Here is a 13,921-nt window from a genome sequence, read left to right as displayed (position 1 = left end):
GAAGAAAGGAAGAACAGGGAAAAAAAGAGAAAAGGGCAAAAAAGGGAAAAGAAAAGTCGCGGCACGGCAGCGGTGGAGCAGAACCGAACCGAGTCATGAACAACGGCGGCCGATCCGCTTAGCGCTGTTCTTGACTTTTCTCCCGTAAGGCTGGCACTTCTGCACTTCTGCACTTCTGCACGTTATGATATATTATATAGCTGAATACATACATTCATGATCTCTCCGATTCCACCTCCTTCGTTCGAATCCAATGTCCACTCTTGCCTCCTTTCTTTTCTAAGAGCTGCACGCCGCCCACCACCATCCCTTTGTCCACAGCTTTGAGCATGTCGTACACGGTCAGCGCAGCCCCCATAGTCGCAGTCATGGCTTCCATTTCCACTCCCGTTCGACCAAGACAGCTCACCGTCGCCACGACTCGCATTGCCCCGTGTTTCGTCGACTTGTCCGCTCCTCTCTCAGACGGCAAGGGGTCAACTAACTTGACGTCTACCTCAACACCCGTGATCCCGATACCTGGATGACATAACGGAATGATATCTGGGGTCTTCTTGGCCGCCATGATCCCGGCAATGCGAGCAACGCTAAACACGTCTCCTTTTCGAGTCCCCCGGCCCTCCCGAAGCAATTCCCATGGGCGGGGGTTGGAGAAGCTCACTACGCAGCTGGCAGTCGCAACTCTTTCCGTAACTGGCTTTGTACTGATCTTGGTCATATGAACATTCTGTGAAGGTGTAAGATGAGGCAGGTCCGGATCAGATGCAGTAGAAAGAGAGGTCGGATCTGCCTCCCTCGTATTCTGATCACCCGTTTCGGTTGTAACTGGAGTCTCGCGGCTGCCATGATAAGCACGAATCTGCGTTGCGCTCGATGTACCGGGTTGGATCATGTATGTTGGAAAGTTGCTCCAAGGCGTGCCCCGCGATAGCATCGTTGAGTGTCCGTACGAAAACGTCGATCTTGTAGGGCTTCCCATGCGCTCGTTATCTAATCCCATCTATCAGTATACCCGAGAGTAATGAACGGCACGCATTGCAAGTACAACCAGACCAAAGCTTAGCAGAGTCAATGCCTACTTATAGTCTAGAAAACTGAATCCGTTCCATTGAATGCATAGATGTCATCATTCGTAACGTTTGTTCGCCTGAAACCATTGCAGTAAAATAGGGTTGCGCCTACCCACCAATGAGTATCATGGGCCTATTCTTCATATTCTCCAGTTTGCCGATGCCAGCATGCTTTGCCTTCTTCCGTTTGACCGCCATGCCAATGATGTCCAATAGTTCTTGCTCTCTCTGATTAACCAGGCTGCCCTCCTCGCCAAGAGCCACCAGCTCGGCGGCTTCAAGGAGTCGCAACTCTTTCACTGTTGTCTCGTCAATCGGTTCCCCGTTGTTTTCCTTGCGGATAATGTCGCGCAATGACACTTCGGCGTTACCAAACAAACATACTTTCAGGTTCCCATCGCAAGTGATACGAAGTCGATTGCAGGTGCCGCAAAAATTGTGTGTCATGCTAGTGATAAACCCAATCCGGCCTTCAAATCCCGCAACTTGGTATGTTTTGCTGGTGTCGTTTTTGTGATCGGCCACCTTCTCCAATGCTGGGTATTTTTCGCGGATGATTGCCAGCATTTCCTGATACGAAACCATCTTTTGCTGGTTCCACTTATTGCCATCGAAAGGCATATATTCAATGAAGCGTACTTCAATGGGGCTTTCACGCCCCATTTCAACGAATGGGAGGATCTCCCGATCATTTAATCCGCGCATCACGACGCAGTTGATCTTCAGTTTAATTCCCGCGCCCATCTTGTTCAGTTCCAAGATCTTATCGATGCTCTTCATTACGGCATCGAGGCCCTTCCTCCTTGTCATCAACTGGAACTGGAACGGGTCCAAAGTGTCAAGACTGAGGTTTACGCCCGTCAGTCCAGCCTCCACCATGGGCTCGAGCTTGCGATGTAGCGATATCCCATTAGTCGTCAGACAGAGCTCCCGAAGACCATTGCGCCGCAGGTCCCCTATCGATTGCATTAAAGGGACGATGTCTTTCCGGACTGTTGGCTCTCCGCCGGTCAAGCGGATTTTCGTCACACCTTGCGAGACGAAGAGGGACGAGAGATAGACAATCTCGGGGGAGGTGAGAAGACGAGCTGGCGGGGAAAGCTGCACCCCTTCCTCCGGCATACAGTATAGGCAACGCAGGTTACAGCGCTCAGTGACGCTGATTCGTAGGTAATCATGTTGGCGGTTAAAGGTATCCGTTAGAAACTCGGAGAACGGCTTTGCGGTTTTTAGAGCAGTCCAGCGCGAAGACGCGGGCTTTGGAGTGGCGTCGGGGTTCGGAAAGTATGCGGCCGAGGCACTTTGAGTATCATCGTTCTCAAGCTTCCTAGTCGTCGAGCTCGTGCCATGGGGTCGAAGGAGCGAAGGCGTTCGTTTCCCACCGAGCGACGTTCGGACAGTAGAGTTGCGGGGAAACCTGACCGGTGAGAAGAGCGAGGGCACGAACCGCCCTCTGGGCAACATGAAATCAGTCATTCTCAGCAAAACCTCTGCTCAACGGGGCCAGCGCAGAGCTGCTTCCTGCATTCCCCAAGTGAACATGGGGTCGAAGTAGTATATATAAGAGAGGGTAGCGTAGGAAAAGCTTAGGAAGGGATGGAGAAAGAGAGAGGAGAGAGATAGCACAGGCTTATCAATCCCCGCCCGCGGAGTGGAGATGACTCATCCGTGCAGATCCGTTAGGTAATGCCTTGATGTTAACTATACATCACTATCATCCTCCATGGACTTCACAGGCAATCCTTGTTGATTCATCGAACTTTCAATTAGGATGGCTATGATATACTCCGCCCAAGACAGCAAATGGCAGAGGTGGAGGAAACACCGTGGTTTCGTCTCGGATCCTAAGATGCCAGTCTATCCTTATGTGGGCATCATCTTCTGAACTCTCTTTACAAGGCTTTGTTCAAACTGCTCGACTCCTCTCGGCTGCTCCTGGAGTTTTCCTGCCCTCAGAGCATATACCACTCGTCGTCTGCTGTGCTCCTCTTCAGTCTGTCCCTCTACGCCTTCAAAAGCGTCATCCAACGTATGCTCTGTGTCTCGCTTTCCCTCTATCACGGAGCGCACCAGAAATCGGTCGTGGGAAATCAGAAGGATAGCACCGCTGAAAGTTGACAGTGCAGATGCAAGAGCTGTAACGGTGTAAAAATCTAGATGGGTGGTTATTTCGTCCAGGATGAGTAGATGTGGTGAGTTCCAGATCACCCTCGCCAACGACAAGCGTACCTATGAGATGGCGAGTTAGCGATTGTCAATAGACAATAGCTTTCCTGGAATACTCACAAGCTGTCCTCCCGATAACCGGGATATCGGCACGTCCGAAACTATTCTCCCCTGGAGTCCAAGGGTTGCCAGCAAACCTCTGGCTTCGCCTTCATTCAATTGACCGTCAGCTTCTTTCAGTATCACGCTCAAGGCCGTTGCGGTAGGATTTGCTTGGCCCTCCTCTTGGAGATCTTCTATCGAATGCTGTGCGTAGTAGCCAAGTTTCAGCCGCGAATGGTTCGAGATCTTCCCTTGACTTGGGACCATGTTTCCCGTCAGCAGGCGAACCAGTGTTGACTTGCCACATCCATTCAGACCCATGATGCCAATCCGATCACCCATATGTATCACAAGGTCGATCCCATTCAACACAGGAGATTCATTTAGTTTATACCGAAACATAACTCCTTCCGAGGAAATCAGAGGTCCTGGGAATCGCAACTCGCTAGCATCAGGTATTGTCATCGAAGCACCCTTTTCATCTTGGGGGACTTCAATCTCGGCCCGAGAAGACAAATGGTAACCGACAAGATCACGATTCAGTTTGAACCGACCGCCGTTTGCGTTGACTTGCAAGCCCATGCGGTCATCGACTTTCTTTTGCCGCGACTTAGCCATGCGCAGCTTGTTATCATCGTTGGTCTTCTTTCCGACCTTCATAGTTTCGCGGATAGTAGCTTCCATGTGAGCAATTTGACGCTCTTGCGCTTCCTTCATGCGACCCCAGTACAATTTCTGCTCCTCAAAGTCTTTCTCGTACGCTGTGAGATTACCTTTGAAATAAGACAGTTTTTGATCCCTTATCATGACAATTTCTTCGCAAACGGCATTCACAAAGTCCCTGTCATGAGAAACGAGAACCATGGTGGTTGGGGAGCTTTCACGCATCTGTCGGAGATAATTTTCCAACCATACTACCCCCAACAAATCTAGGAAATTTGTCGGCTCATCCAAGATCATGATATCTGGGTTCTGGGTTAAGACGCTCGCCAGCATGCAGCGCATACGCCAACCACCGGATAGAGTCAGGAATGGCTTGGTCAATGCAGATTCTTGAAAGCCTAGACCTATCAATATCTGGCGAGCGTGTTGCTCCGCATCTACCAAGTTCATCTGAATAGGTCAGATTCAATGACAATCAGCCGGGGTGCTCGTGTTTCACTCACAGCCTCAAATTGGGACTGCAAATCTTGCAGGGTCTCGACCGCTGCCTGTGTATCTTTCTTTATTGCTTCGGCCTCAATAGATTCTTTTTCCTCTTGTACTCTGAAAAAGTCAGAGCGACTCCTGCGAGGCTGGAAAGACAGGACACCTACAACTTGATCGATTCTTCGTGCTTTGATTCCATTAATTTCAAATCTTTTCGCGCCTGTAGGCCCCTAGCTCCACTCTTCAAACTCGCATTCTTCTGGGCTAGAAACAGTCTCTTCTCAGTCGTGTCATGCTGAACTCTGCGAATAGCATGAACTGGCTGTAAGGGATCGTCTGTCTCGAAGCTTTTGGAAAGCACTAACGATACCGGTCTATTAGACATGCGATGAACAGACCTTCAAAGAACCAGACTTACAATCGATATTTCGGACGAGTTCATTTTTATGTTGATCACTGCTCATGACATACTCCAGCACGGTCTTATCTCTATTCTCCTCCTCCCCGCTCTGAAGGCTTCCTTGGACCGTGGAATCAGTCTGTTGCAGTATTGCTATGCGAGTGGGATGCGGAATGCCCGGAACAAGCTTATCAGCCATCGCTCGAAGCAATGCTTCAACTCCCGTTAGCCAATTCCTTTTATCACATTAAGCAGGGCTGTGGCTACTTGATTTCCCGGTTCCGTTCCGGCCTATCAACCCATAGTGCACACCTGCCTTGAGGCGTAGATGTCCGTCCGCAATGAGCTCCCTGGCTTCGGATTTCGATTTCGCTTTTCCTTTGACCCTGGACTTCGCGGGATCGTCGGTCGTATCTCGGGCAGACGAAACTGCGATGGTGAGTCCTTCGACATCGATCTGCGAAGATCGACGAGAATGAGTAAGCATCATAAATGGAGCCGACAACATGTTAGAAAAGAAATTTTACCTCCTGCGATGGCCTATCATCCAGTAGATGAAACCGAGTTTGCTTGCAAGTCGCAATAATCGATGTAGTCATGATGGTATGATGTGGAGTTGAATTGGTCTCAAATCTCAAATCGTCAATAAGGGATAAGATGAATAGAGTGTTATGAAAGCCGCTACATGCTCATAGCAATAAAATATTAATAGCAGTTGCCTTGCCCCTTTCTTTCTATAAGAATCTTCAGATCGGAAAGCACCATTATGGAACTCTTCAAGGTGCCTTCAGACCGACCAATCAAGGCACCCTTCAAGCATTCGACTCATTAAGCGAACTGCACCCTGAAATTTTAATGATAATATCCCCACAAGGGATATTGAGTCACTGCCCATCGCGATCAACCAAATGAATGTGTTAACTGCTACATTGGAGGCGTCGGGGTCCCAAAGAGGAATAGCCGAGACTCGGTACTGGCCTGAGGAATCAAGGCTCGTGTTGAAGGCCAACGTCTCTGGGAGAACCAAGACATCCGACCGGGTTTTATTGGGATTGGCGTGACCGTGACTCATTGGTGACTCATGACATATTCCGGGAATTATATCCGAGCGATCCTTCTGCTAGGGAAGTTTTACCAACAAGTCGGGTTGTCCATATGATATATCCTGGCTGTCTTGGCCGGCAGTATATACTGCGCACAGCAGCAACAACATTCACAGTGTTTAGGAAGCTCTATTTTGCTGCATTAATTGAATCGAAAAGTACTATATACGTCTTTGGAACAAGTTGACTATCTTCTACGGCTTTCCAGTTCTGTTGAGGGATTTCAGCCATCTATTTCGGATCTCCCAGAGTCGTCGAACCAAGTGCTCAATCACTCGTTCAGCACAAGAAATCATTCTTTGAACTTTTCAACTGCTGAGGACCCTCCAGGATGTCTATGCATGAGGTTGAACAACAACTATCAGTGCCATAGTGCCAGGAAACTTTCGCTGCCATAGTGACAGGCCAGGAAATCTCACCTCAATTGAAACAGGAATAAGGCGGAGGTCCAACCTTAGATTTCCGACAACATATGATGACCAAGGAACTGAAATGAAGGCAACCAAAAGCACCCTTTCCTTTTGTTGAATAAGTGCAAGGATGCTGATATATAGGCGACCGTTGTCAACATCCCGAAGCATGGTATAGAAGAGCCACAGCCTAGACCAGCCATCTACAATCGAATCCTGGGGTTGTGAGTCTTCATCTAGCCTATCGACAGGGTGAGAATAGTACCCTACCTGTCGATACTCCGCGAATAATTGCAAGCCAACACCGTTGACATGGTCATAGATTACCAGATCCAGTCAAGCGCATCGCAAACCACGGGAGGAGCTCCATTTGACTTCAACGTGGCGATTGACCGTCAATGGATAACAATGAAACAGAGTTGACCATGTGCGATAGCTTGCAGAGCTCCGAGGTATAATTGGCTCGTTGTGTCGTTTTTGCGTTAGATATCGACGTCAATACGACACCATCATGACCTCAACCCCCGCATTTCAACTTTATATAAACGTGTCGACCTCGGACCTCCCAACGTCTTTGGGAATTTGTTTTATTATCAGATCAGAAGAACTGAAGTTCTAGTCTTCCCAGACATTTTTGATTTTCGGATAACTCTAGTACATTTTGATCAAGATGACTTCGAGGTTCAATCGCGAAAAATTCTCTAATCGCGCAACCGTCAAGGTTCCCGAAGACACTGCTGCACAGGACATCCAGAACGATCAACAGGAATCCTTTACCAACTTGGAATCTAAGGCACAGGTGCGGTGAAGCTGAGTACACCATAATGGCCCATTTGAGACTGACCACAACTTCCCAGCGCGAACCTGCCTCGCAGGGCACTCAGGCCTCAAGTGGAAGCGCCCAACCCTTGACTTGGGCGGCCCCTGAAACCGCCGAACGGCGTGGTACCAGATACTCGCTCACCCATGACGACCTGGTCGATCCGGACGAGTAAAGCAGGGGGCGTGAAAGATACCTTTTCACGATGTATGACGATATGATATGATTTCAAGGGTTTGTTGAAGTTGGGTCGACATGTCTTCCGTATTGCCAAATCTGCTGTATAATATTGATCTATGGGATATGAAGTAAGTAGCCGGAGAAATTGTGTTGTCATCCATGTGCATAAATGATTATTGCAACACATGACCTCGCGAAAGGTTCTACGTAGACGAGCCAGCATGACTGCCCGTAGTCTGTCTTAGCACTGCATGTTGCATGTATGAATGTGCACCATCGCCGGGACAACATGGGGAACACAAGCCCTACACCGTATGCCGAACGGCCACCGCTGGTTTTCTTCTTTGCTTTTTTCGACAATGTTTTGTGTTCACAGTTTGAACATGCCATACCTTATCCCGCTTGGCCGGCAGATACTGCGCGACAAATAAAGTTTGGGGTTCATCGCCACAATGGCACTTCTACTTTTAGTCGTTCTCGACGGGCGATGACCTATCAAAAGCGGTTGCATGCACAAAACCAGGCAACCACAATAAATAAATACCTAAAATACCTAAAATAGCTTAATAGGTGAGGTGGTCTTCAAACTGCCGAGACGATTTGAGGCAGTATTACTACTAGTCCCCCATAGTCAGTGTGACTAGCGAGTTTCGCCGGGTTAAGAATTTGCCTCCGTCTGCTGCAATGTATCAGAAACATAGTTCTTGTGGCATGCACACGATGGCCACGGCGGTGTCTTCACTCTTCAGGTCATGCGGGCCCGGGGAATAGTGCTGAAATGGTCCACGATCCGTGTACATTTCCCTTTGCGGAGCGTTCTGACTGAGCTAAAATCCTCGAACGACCGGGGAGGCAAAATGAAGCTGCTAGTAACTATCTCGGGAATACTGGCTTGCACGGAGTACAGAATGGAACGTGATCATTCAATTCAAGTTGTTGCCCCCCCACCATCTCCCTATAGTAAAACAGATCTTGAGGCGAATCTGAAATCTGCCCATTCCTTACCGGTGGTTTGAGAAGTGTCACACGCTGCTACCTAGAGATCAATGATACTGATCAGATTCGGGAGCAGATCTGAAGATCAAGCATTGCCGACCTCAATGAATAATTAAGGTCTTTCCCGCTTTCCAAAGGATTGGTAGACCAAGCTTTTTTCTTCTGGGTTTTCTGGCGAATACCACCGGAGAAACCACGGAATAAAATTTGGTAGTAGGGAGTAGTGCAAGGGAACTAGGCTTAGACATTTGGGAGGAGATACTTTATTAGCCTTAACGGACATCTTCCGATCACCGGCTCGTCTCGAAGCCTTCTAGTCTGGTTTAGCCTGATTTACCGGAGGCCTGTGAGGCGCGAACAAGGACCTTTTTTGGGACATGGCTGAGTACGGAGCAGATCTTAGAACGACGCCTTTTTTAAACCGTTTCTTTTGTTGGGAGGGCATACGGAGTAGGTCAGAGAGTCCTGGATACATCACTGGGCTGTAAGTGGAGTACCATACTCGGTACTGCGGATAGCCCATCATGTTTTGAGCACGGATTGACCTCAAGAGTTCTAGACTTGTATATCTGTCGGCTACCGGATCCAATGCCCGTGAGAACGTGGTACAGTACAAGTCCAGCCCTCACCAGGCTACAAAGATCCCAAGTCTTCTTCGCTCAGCTTACGCGGTAACGGAGGATTCTAGCTCCGTTGATGAGCTGGAATTGGCCGGGGGCTTTGCTATATCGTGTCCAAAGGACGCTGACTGCACGGAGGAAGCCAGAAATGGAGACTTCGTCCGTTGTCGTTTTTATCCATCGTTTCAAGGCGACCGAGAGGCGCAGTGGGACATGTAAACTGCGTACTCTCGAGGATAGGTCAAGGCTATTCCGGGGCGTACAGTATGTCTCGTTAGAGCACAACGATCGAATGATGTATAGGCCTACTGCATCCGTGCTACTGAGTAGTGATACAGAGTACTCTTTTGCCGCTCATGCTAACCCTTGAAAGTGGCGTTCTTGCAGGGCTCTGAAGCCTCTGATACTGATAGCCGTTATCGGCAGCCCATGACCCAAGGCCAGGGGGAATATTGCGGAATACTAAATTAGCGTAGGCGACCGCGGCAACTTAAAGAGCGATTTTCAGGTGAACGGAGACCGGCGTAAGGGCTTGGCTATCGGACTAGCAGCCAATGAAGAGACCAACGAGGCCGAATGGTCGACCAAGTTTCAGAGTCGCAAGACCCCCTAGACTGGAAAAGGGGAAGCATGAGAGGCTGTGCCGTTGAGCGGGGATCCTCAGGTAAGCGCCAAGCTTTGTTTGCGGTGGTGATGGCGTTACCCACCCATGTCCACCCGGAATCCACCCGGCGTGAGAAGGATTGAGGCAGATGGAACTGGACGGTGGGCTGAAGTTGCAAAAAAAAGGTCGAGACTCGAGACTCGAGACTCGAGAAAATCCACCCACCTGGGCTGTTGTCCTTCTAGAACGCCGTGATTTGTGCTGCGTACTGAGTAGGGCCGCAGGTCTCTGGTACACAGTATGAAACGTTGGTATGAGGGCTAGACGAGCGTCCTATCCACGGTCACGAATCACAATGGACTCACCTGGACATTCCACTGATCAAAGTACTCCGTACTGAGTATGTGCATACTCCGTACTGGTCTGTCTGGAGAGTCCCCTTGAAGCGACCACATGTGGGCACCTTTTCATTCTTGTTGGCCGAGTCGAAATTCCACAGGCACAACAATACCACTTTGCGGACATTTGATTGGCCAGTCAATCGCCACCGACGTCATACGGAGAGGAGTCGAAGAAATGGACCTGTTATTATGATCTTTCCAAACAGTTCAGGAGTACTCCCCATTGGGTTGTTGATGGTTGATTGTTACATATCGAGAGGATGCGAGAATCGATGCATGCGGTGTTGAGGGGTAAGCATCAGGAGTGCAAGGCCCTGAGACCCCCCTTATACAACATCCCTACGGAGTACACACCACCAACGGCCCCGGAGGAGCAGGCCTGAAACGGCAAAACGTCACAGGGGAGGCAGGCTGGAAATTGCGGACGATCGTCCATCGTCATTGGTAGTATTGGGCAACCAGGGGGCGGCTCGAAGCCACCCACCATGCTTGTATGAAGCAAATTAGACGCGGCATAACGGGATATTACCGCCGGAGATGGGTTGTATTATAGATAATAACAATGTACAGGATACTGTACACTCGAGTTAACCCCCCCGGGTGAGGCCATCGCCGTCGACGATAGACTCCGTGGTGTCTACACGGTTACCCACCAGCAACCGGGGATGCATTGAATTGAATTTGCGTACCTGATGATTGTCAACAGCCGGCGAGATCTTATCGGCGATCTCCTGATACATCCTGACGGCGTGCAGGACTTTTTCCCTCCCTCGCGAGGGATCGGTGGATTCCTGCGAAGGGGCTAGCGCTGCCGGCTTGCCCCCACTAGGGCTTGTCCGCGACCAATTGGGATGATCCAAGCGGGGCAATGGCGCTGAGTCAGCGGGAGGACGCGCAAGCCTCTGTCGACTGGAAATTCATTTTCCATTTTTTTCTATTCCTGGCGTGGAGAAACTTCCCACTTGGTCTCTTCCGTTCCCCTGGCTCGCCCTTCCCACCTTCGCTCGTCCGGGCGCGAACTCCATCCTTCTGTCCTCTCCCTGTTTGTTCCCAACTCCTCTTCTCTCGTTCCTCATTAACCCTTCCCCCCATCCCCCATCTGGTGTCCATCGTTCCATCTCTATCTATCCATTCACCTAACTACCTAGCCTTCTATACTCTACTCTACTAACCTTTGGTCTCCCGCCACGATATACGTACCCTTCTTCGGTTTTATTTTATTTTATCTTTATTCTATTCTATCTCCCTCTGGCCCCGATTAGGTCCACTTGTCAACCTCTCGTGTATCCTCCTGGTGGCTTTAATACTTTCTCCCTCCCACACCTGGCCAAACCTACTCCTAGTCTCTCGTTATCTTCAATCAACCTACGCGGTCTCCGGTCGGACTAGTCTATTACATTCGACTGCTTTGGTTACCGGAGGACATTCGACATCTCAACCCAATAATAAACGAAGAGATTTCTCACAATGGCGACCCTTGCGGAACACCCGGCTGCCGCCCCCTCCTACGATCAAGACATTGATACCTTCCTCAACCTCGACCAGCTTACCTACACTGAACCGCCCCGACCTAAAGCTGCCCTGACTACTCAACCTACCCTTCCTAGCACAGATTTTACTGCCGGCGATGTCCGGAGTGCCAGTTTTGCCTCGAACAGTCAATCACCGATCGCCTTCCAGGGCCCGAGTCATCAATATGATGAGCACAAGCAGCAGACCGGTCTGCCGCCCGGGGCCCTGGCTCAAGCGATGACTTTCAACCACATGAACGGCCTGAACCTAGGTGGTGCCAGCCCGGGTTTCGCGATGAGCGGAGACATGTACGCCAGTGCTCAACTGAAGCGCGAAGACGCCCCCCTGGACTTCAATGCCGTCCCCGCCCGCAACCCTTCGGAAATGGATCTGGAATCCGACAACATGGGTGCCGTGCCTGCTTATTTCTTTTCCCCAACCCCCAACAAGAGCCAATTTGTCGACCCCAGCGCCTTGGGTGGTCAGGAAGTCGCTCCCGCTGGCCAGTCGACTCAGGTCGGTCGCATGTATCCCGGAATGCACCAGCAACAGGCTGCCATGGCCAAGGCTGCTCAGCAGCAAAAACACCATCACATGCTCCGACAGCAGCAATTTCAACAACAACAACAGCAGCAGCAGCAGCAGCAGCAGCAGCAGCAGCAGCAACGCCGGGTGGAAGAGCAGATGCAACAAGGAGTTCAGCAGCCCCAACCTCGTGTCTCCAACCCTGTCGTTGAGGAGCGTATCTCGCGCCTCTTGCAGCAGATGAGACAGAATGCTATGGGATCTCCCGACGATTCCCCATCCCCGTCTTCTCTGCCTCAGATGGCTAAGTCGAAGAAAGACGAGCAGGATATGGACGAGGATGAGCGTCTGCTTGCCAGCGAGGAAGGAAAGAAGCTTAGCAGCAAGGAACGCCGTCAGCTCCGCAACAAAGTATCTGCTCGCGCTTTCCGATCGCGGAGAAAGGGTACGTTCTAATCATGTGCACTTGATATCATAGCAAAGACTAACTTCTCTCAGAATACATCGGCCAGCTCGAGAGCGAAGTTGCTGCCCGTACCAACGAGGCTCACGACCTTCGCATGCAAAACCGTGCTCTCTTTGAGGAGAACGCCCGTCTGACCGATCTGGCCCACATGCTCCTGTCGTCTCCGAACTTCTCTCAGTTCCTCGATGAGCAAGGTATCAACGGCTTGCCCACCTCCAACCAACCCCAGCAGCAATCTCAGCCTCAGCAGCAACAGGCGCAGCCTCAACCCCAGCAGCAAGCTCCCACGATGTCGCAGCCACAGATGCAGGCCAGCCTACCCAAGGAAACCCCTCCGAGCCACAGCCCGCAGGACTACCCAATGCAACACAACCCTCAGATGGTCATGGTTCCCAACCAAGGACTAGATGTCTCCGCTATGGGCCTGAACAACGGTGGTTGGAACTCCGGCATTGATATGAACTATGCCAACACGCCCATCTTCGCTGTCCTCGAGGTTCCTGAGCCGCCTGTCATTGATACGGAGATCCTGTCTGGAAAGGGCTCTTTTGGTTCCCTTCTCCCGGACACCACCGGCAACAAGGACGAGGCGCCCGTTCTCGAGTGCCCGCCGATGGCTGAGCAGCCCCAGACGACCGACGCTGGCGTGGAAAACCCGGATGTTGAAATCGATGAGTCGGATCCCGCCTTTGCTCTGTTCGCCGACCTGCCGGCTTCCGTCCCCGAGTCGTCTTTGGATAAGCCTTTTGAAGGTGTTGCTTCTGACAAGTCAGCTCCTGCATTCGAGCTCATTGTCGAGAATGAGTCGAAGGCTGCTGCTCAGCGGTTTGCTCAATTCTGTCACAGCATGGAAGCCTCATTCCAGCGTGTCTCAATGTTCACTTCGCACCTCTCATGATTCCCCCTTCTGTCTTGAGTGAACAATTTTCCGCTTGTAAAGTTCTTGTTATGCTTTATTTTTTTTTCTTCTTTCTTTTTTTAAAATGTTCTAGATACCTGAACATGAGTCCTTCGTGTAGACACCAATATGCCTTTCATTTGTTCATGAGCCTGTGATCATATACCGCGCTGTGGCTTAAACGTGCCTTTCTGCCTTCTTCTATTTACAGAGTCCGTTCCTCTTTTACTTTTGTTTCCTTTGTCTTATCGGGGTTCCACGGAATGGATTGGGATGTATTCTTCAGGGTTGGGGATTTTTGGAATTGTGATCTGGGAACTTGGATAATTTTAAGGATTTCATTTACTGCCTGAAAACAAATCTAAGAGAATTAGAAATCAAGCAAAACAAAAAGCAGACACTTTCTTCATTGTACTGCGCTAGGTAGAAGTTGACATAGAAATTAAACGTAGAAATTCGTTTGTTGGTCACATGGGCCCCAGGGAGGCTCTTCTGAGGC

At 50.2% G+C, this 13,921-nt stretch overlaps 4 protein-coding genes across 4 annotated transcripts; 2 read left to right on the top strand and 2 right to left on the bottom strand.

The window, feature by feature from the left end:
- Positions 1-214: 214 nt before the first annotated feature.
- Positions 215-2,546, bottom strand: LDX57_011188 (uncharacterized protein; the record flags this gene model as incomplete). The annotated part of the gene is made up of 2 exons (XM_046092933.1): positions 215-990; positions 1,187-2,546. The coding sequence occupies 2 exons, from the start codon at positions 2,544-2,546 to the stop codon at positions 215-217; spliced, it is 2,136 nt and encodes a 711-aa protein (XP_045948911.1).
- Positions 2,547-2,933: 387 nt separating this feature from the next.
- Positions 2,934-5,486, bottom strand: LDX57_011187 (uncharacterized protein; the record flags this gene model as incomplete). Its single annotated transcript, XM_046092932.1, has 7 exons — positions 2,934-3,299; positions 3,357-4,451; positions 4,505-4,604; positions 4,655-4,847; positions 4,906-5,100; positions 5,155-5,344; positions 5,415-5,486. The coding sequence occupies 7 exons, from the start codon at positions 5,484-5,486 to the stop codon at positions 2,934-2,936; spliced, it is 2,211 nt and encodes a 736-aa protein (XP_045948910.1).
- Positions 5,487-7,070: 1,584 nt separating this feature from the next.
- Positions 7,071-7,395, top strand: LDX57_011186 (uncharacterized protein; the record flags this gene model as incomplete). Its single annotated transcript, XM_046092931.1, has 2 exons — positions 7,071-7,199; positions 7,258-7,395. The coding sequence occupies 2 exons, from the start codon at positions 7,071-7,073 to the stop codon at positions 7,393-7,395; spliced, it is 267 nt and encodes an 88-aa protein (XP_045948909.1).
- Positions 7,396-11,488: 4,093 nt separating this feature from the next.
- LDX57_011185 (bZIP transcription factor) lies at positions 11,489-13,422 on the top strand (the record flags this gene model as incomplete). The annotated part of the gene is made up of 2 exons (XM_046092930.1): positions 11,489-12,503; positions 12,557-13,422. 2 exons carry the CDS (start codon positions 11,489-11,491, stop codon positions 13,420-13,422), a joined length of 1,881 nt encoding a protein of 626 aa, XP_045948908.1.
- Between the last annotated feature and the right edge of the window lie 499 nt (positions 13,423-13,921).

Source organism: Aspergillus melleus, assembly GCF_016097325.1.
Source record: "Aspergillus melleus strain CBS 546.65 chromosome Unknown contig7, whole genome shotgun sequence".
Lineage (NCBI taxonomy): Eukaryota > Fungi > Ascomycota > Eurotiomycetes > Eurotiales > Aspergillaceae > Aspergillus > Aspergillus melleus.
Note: the sequence above shows the minus strand (reverse complement) of the source record. Positions and strands in the feature narration are given on the sequence as shown.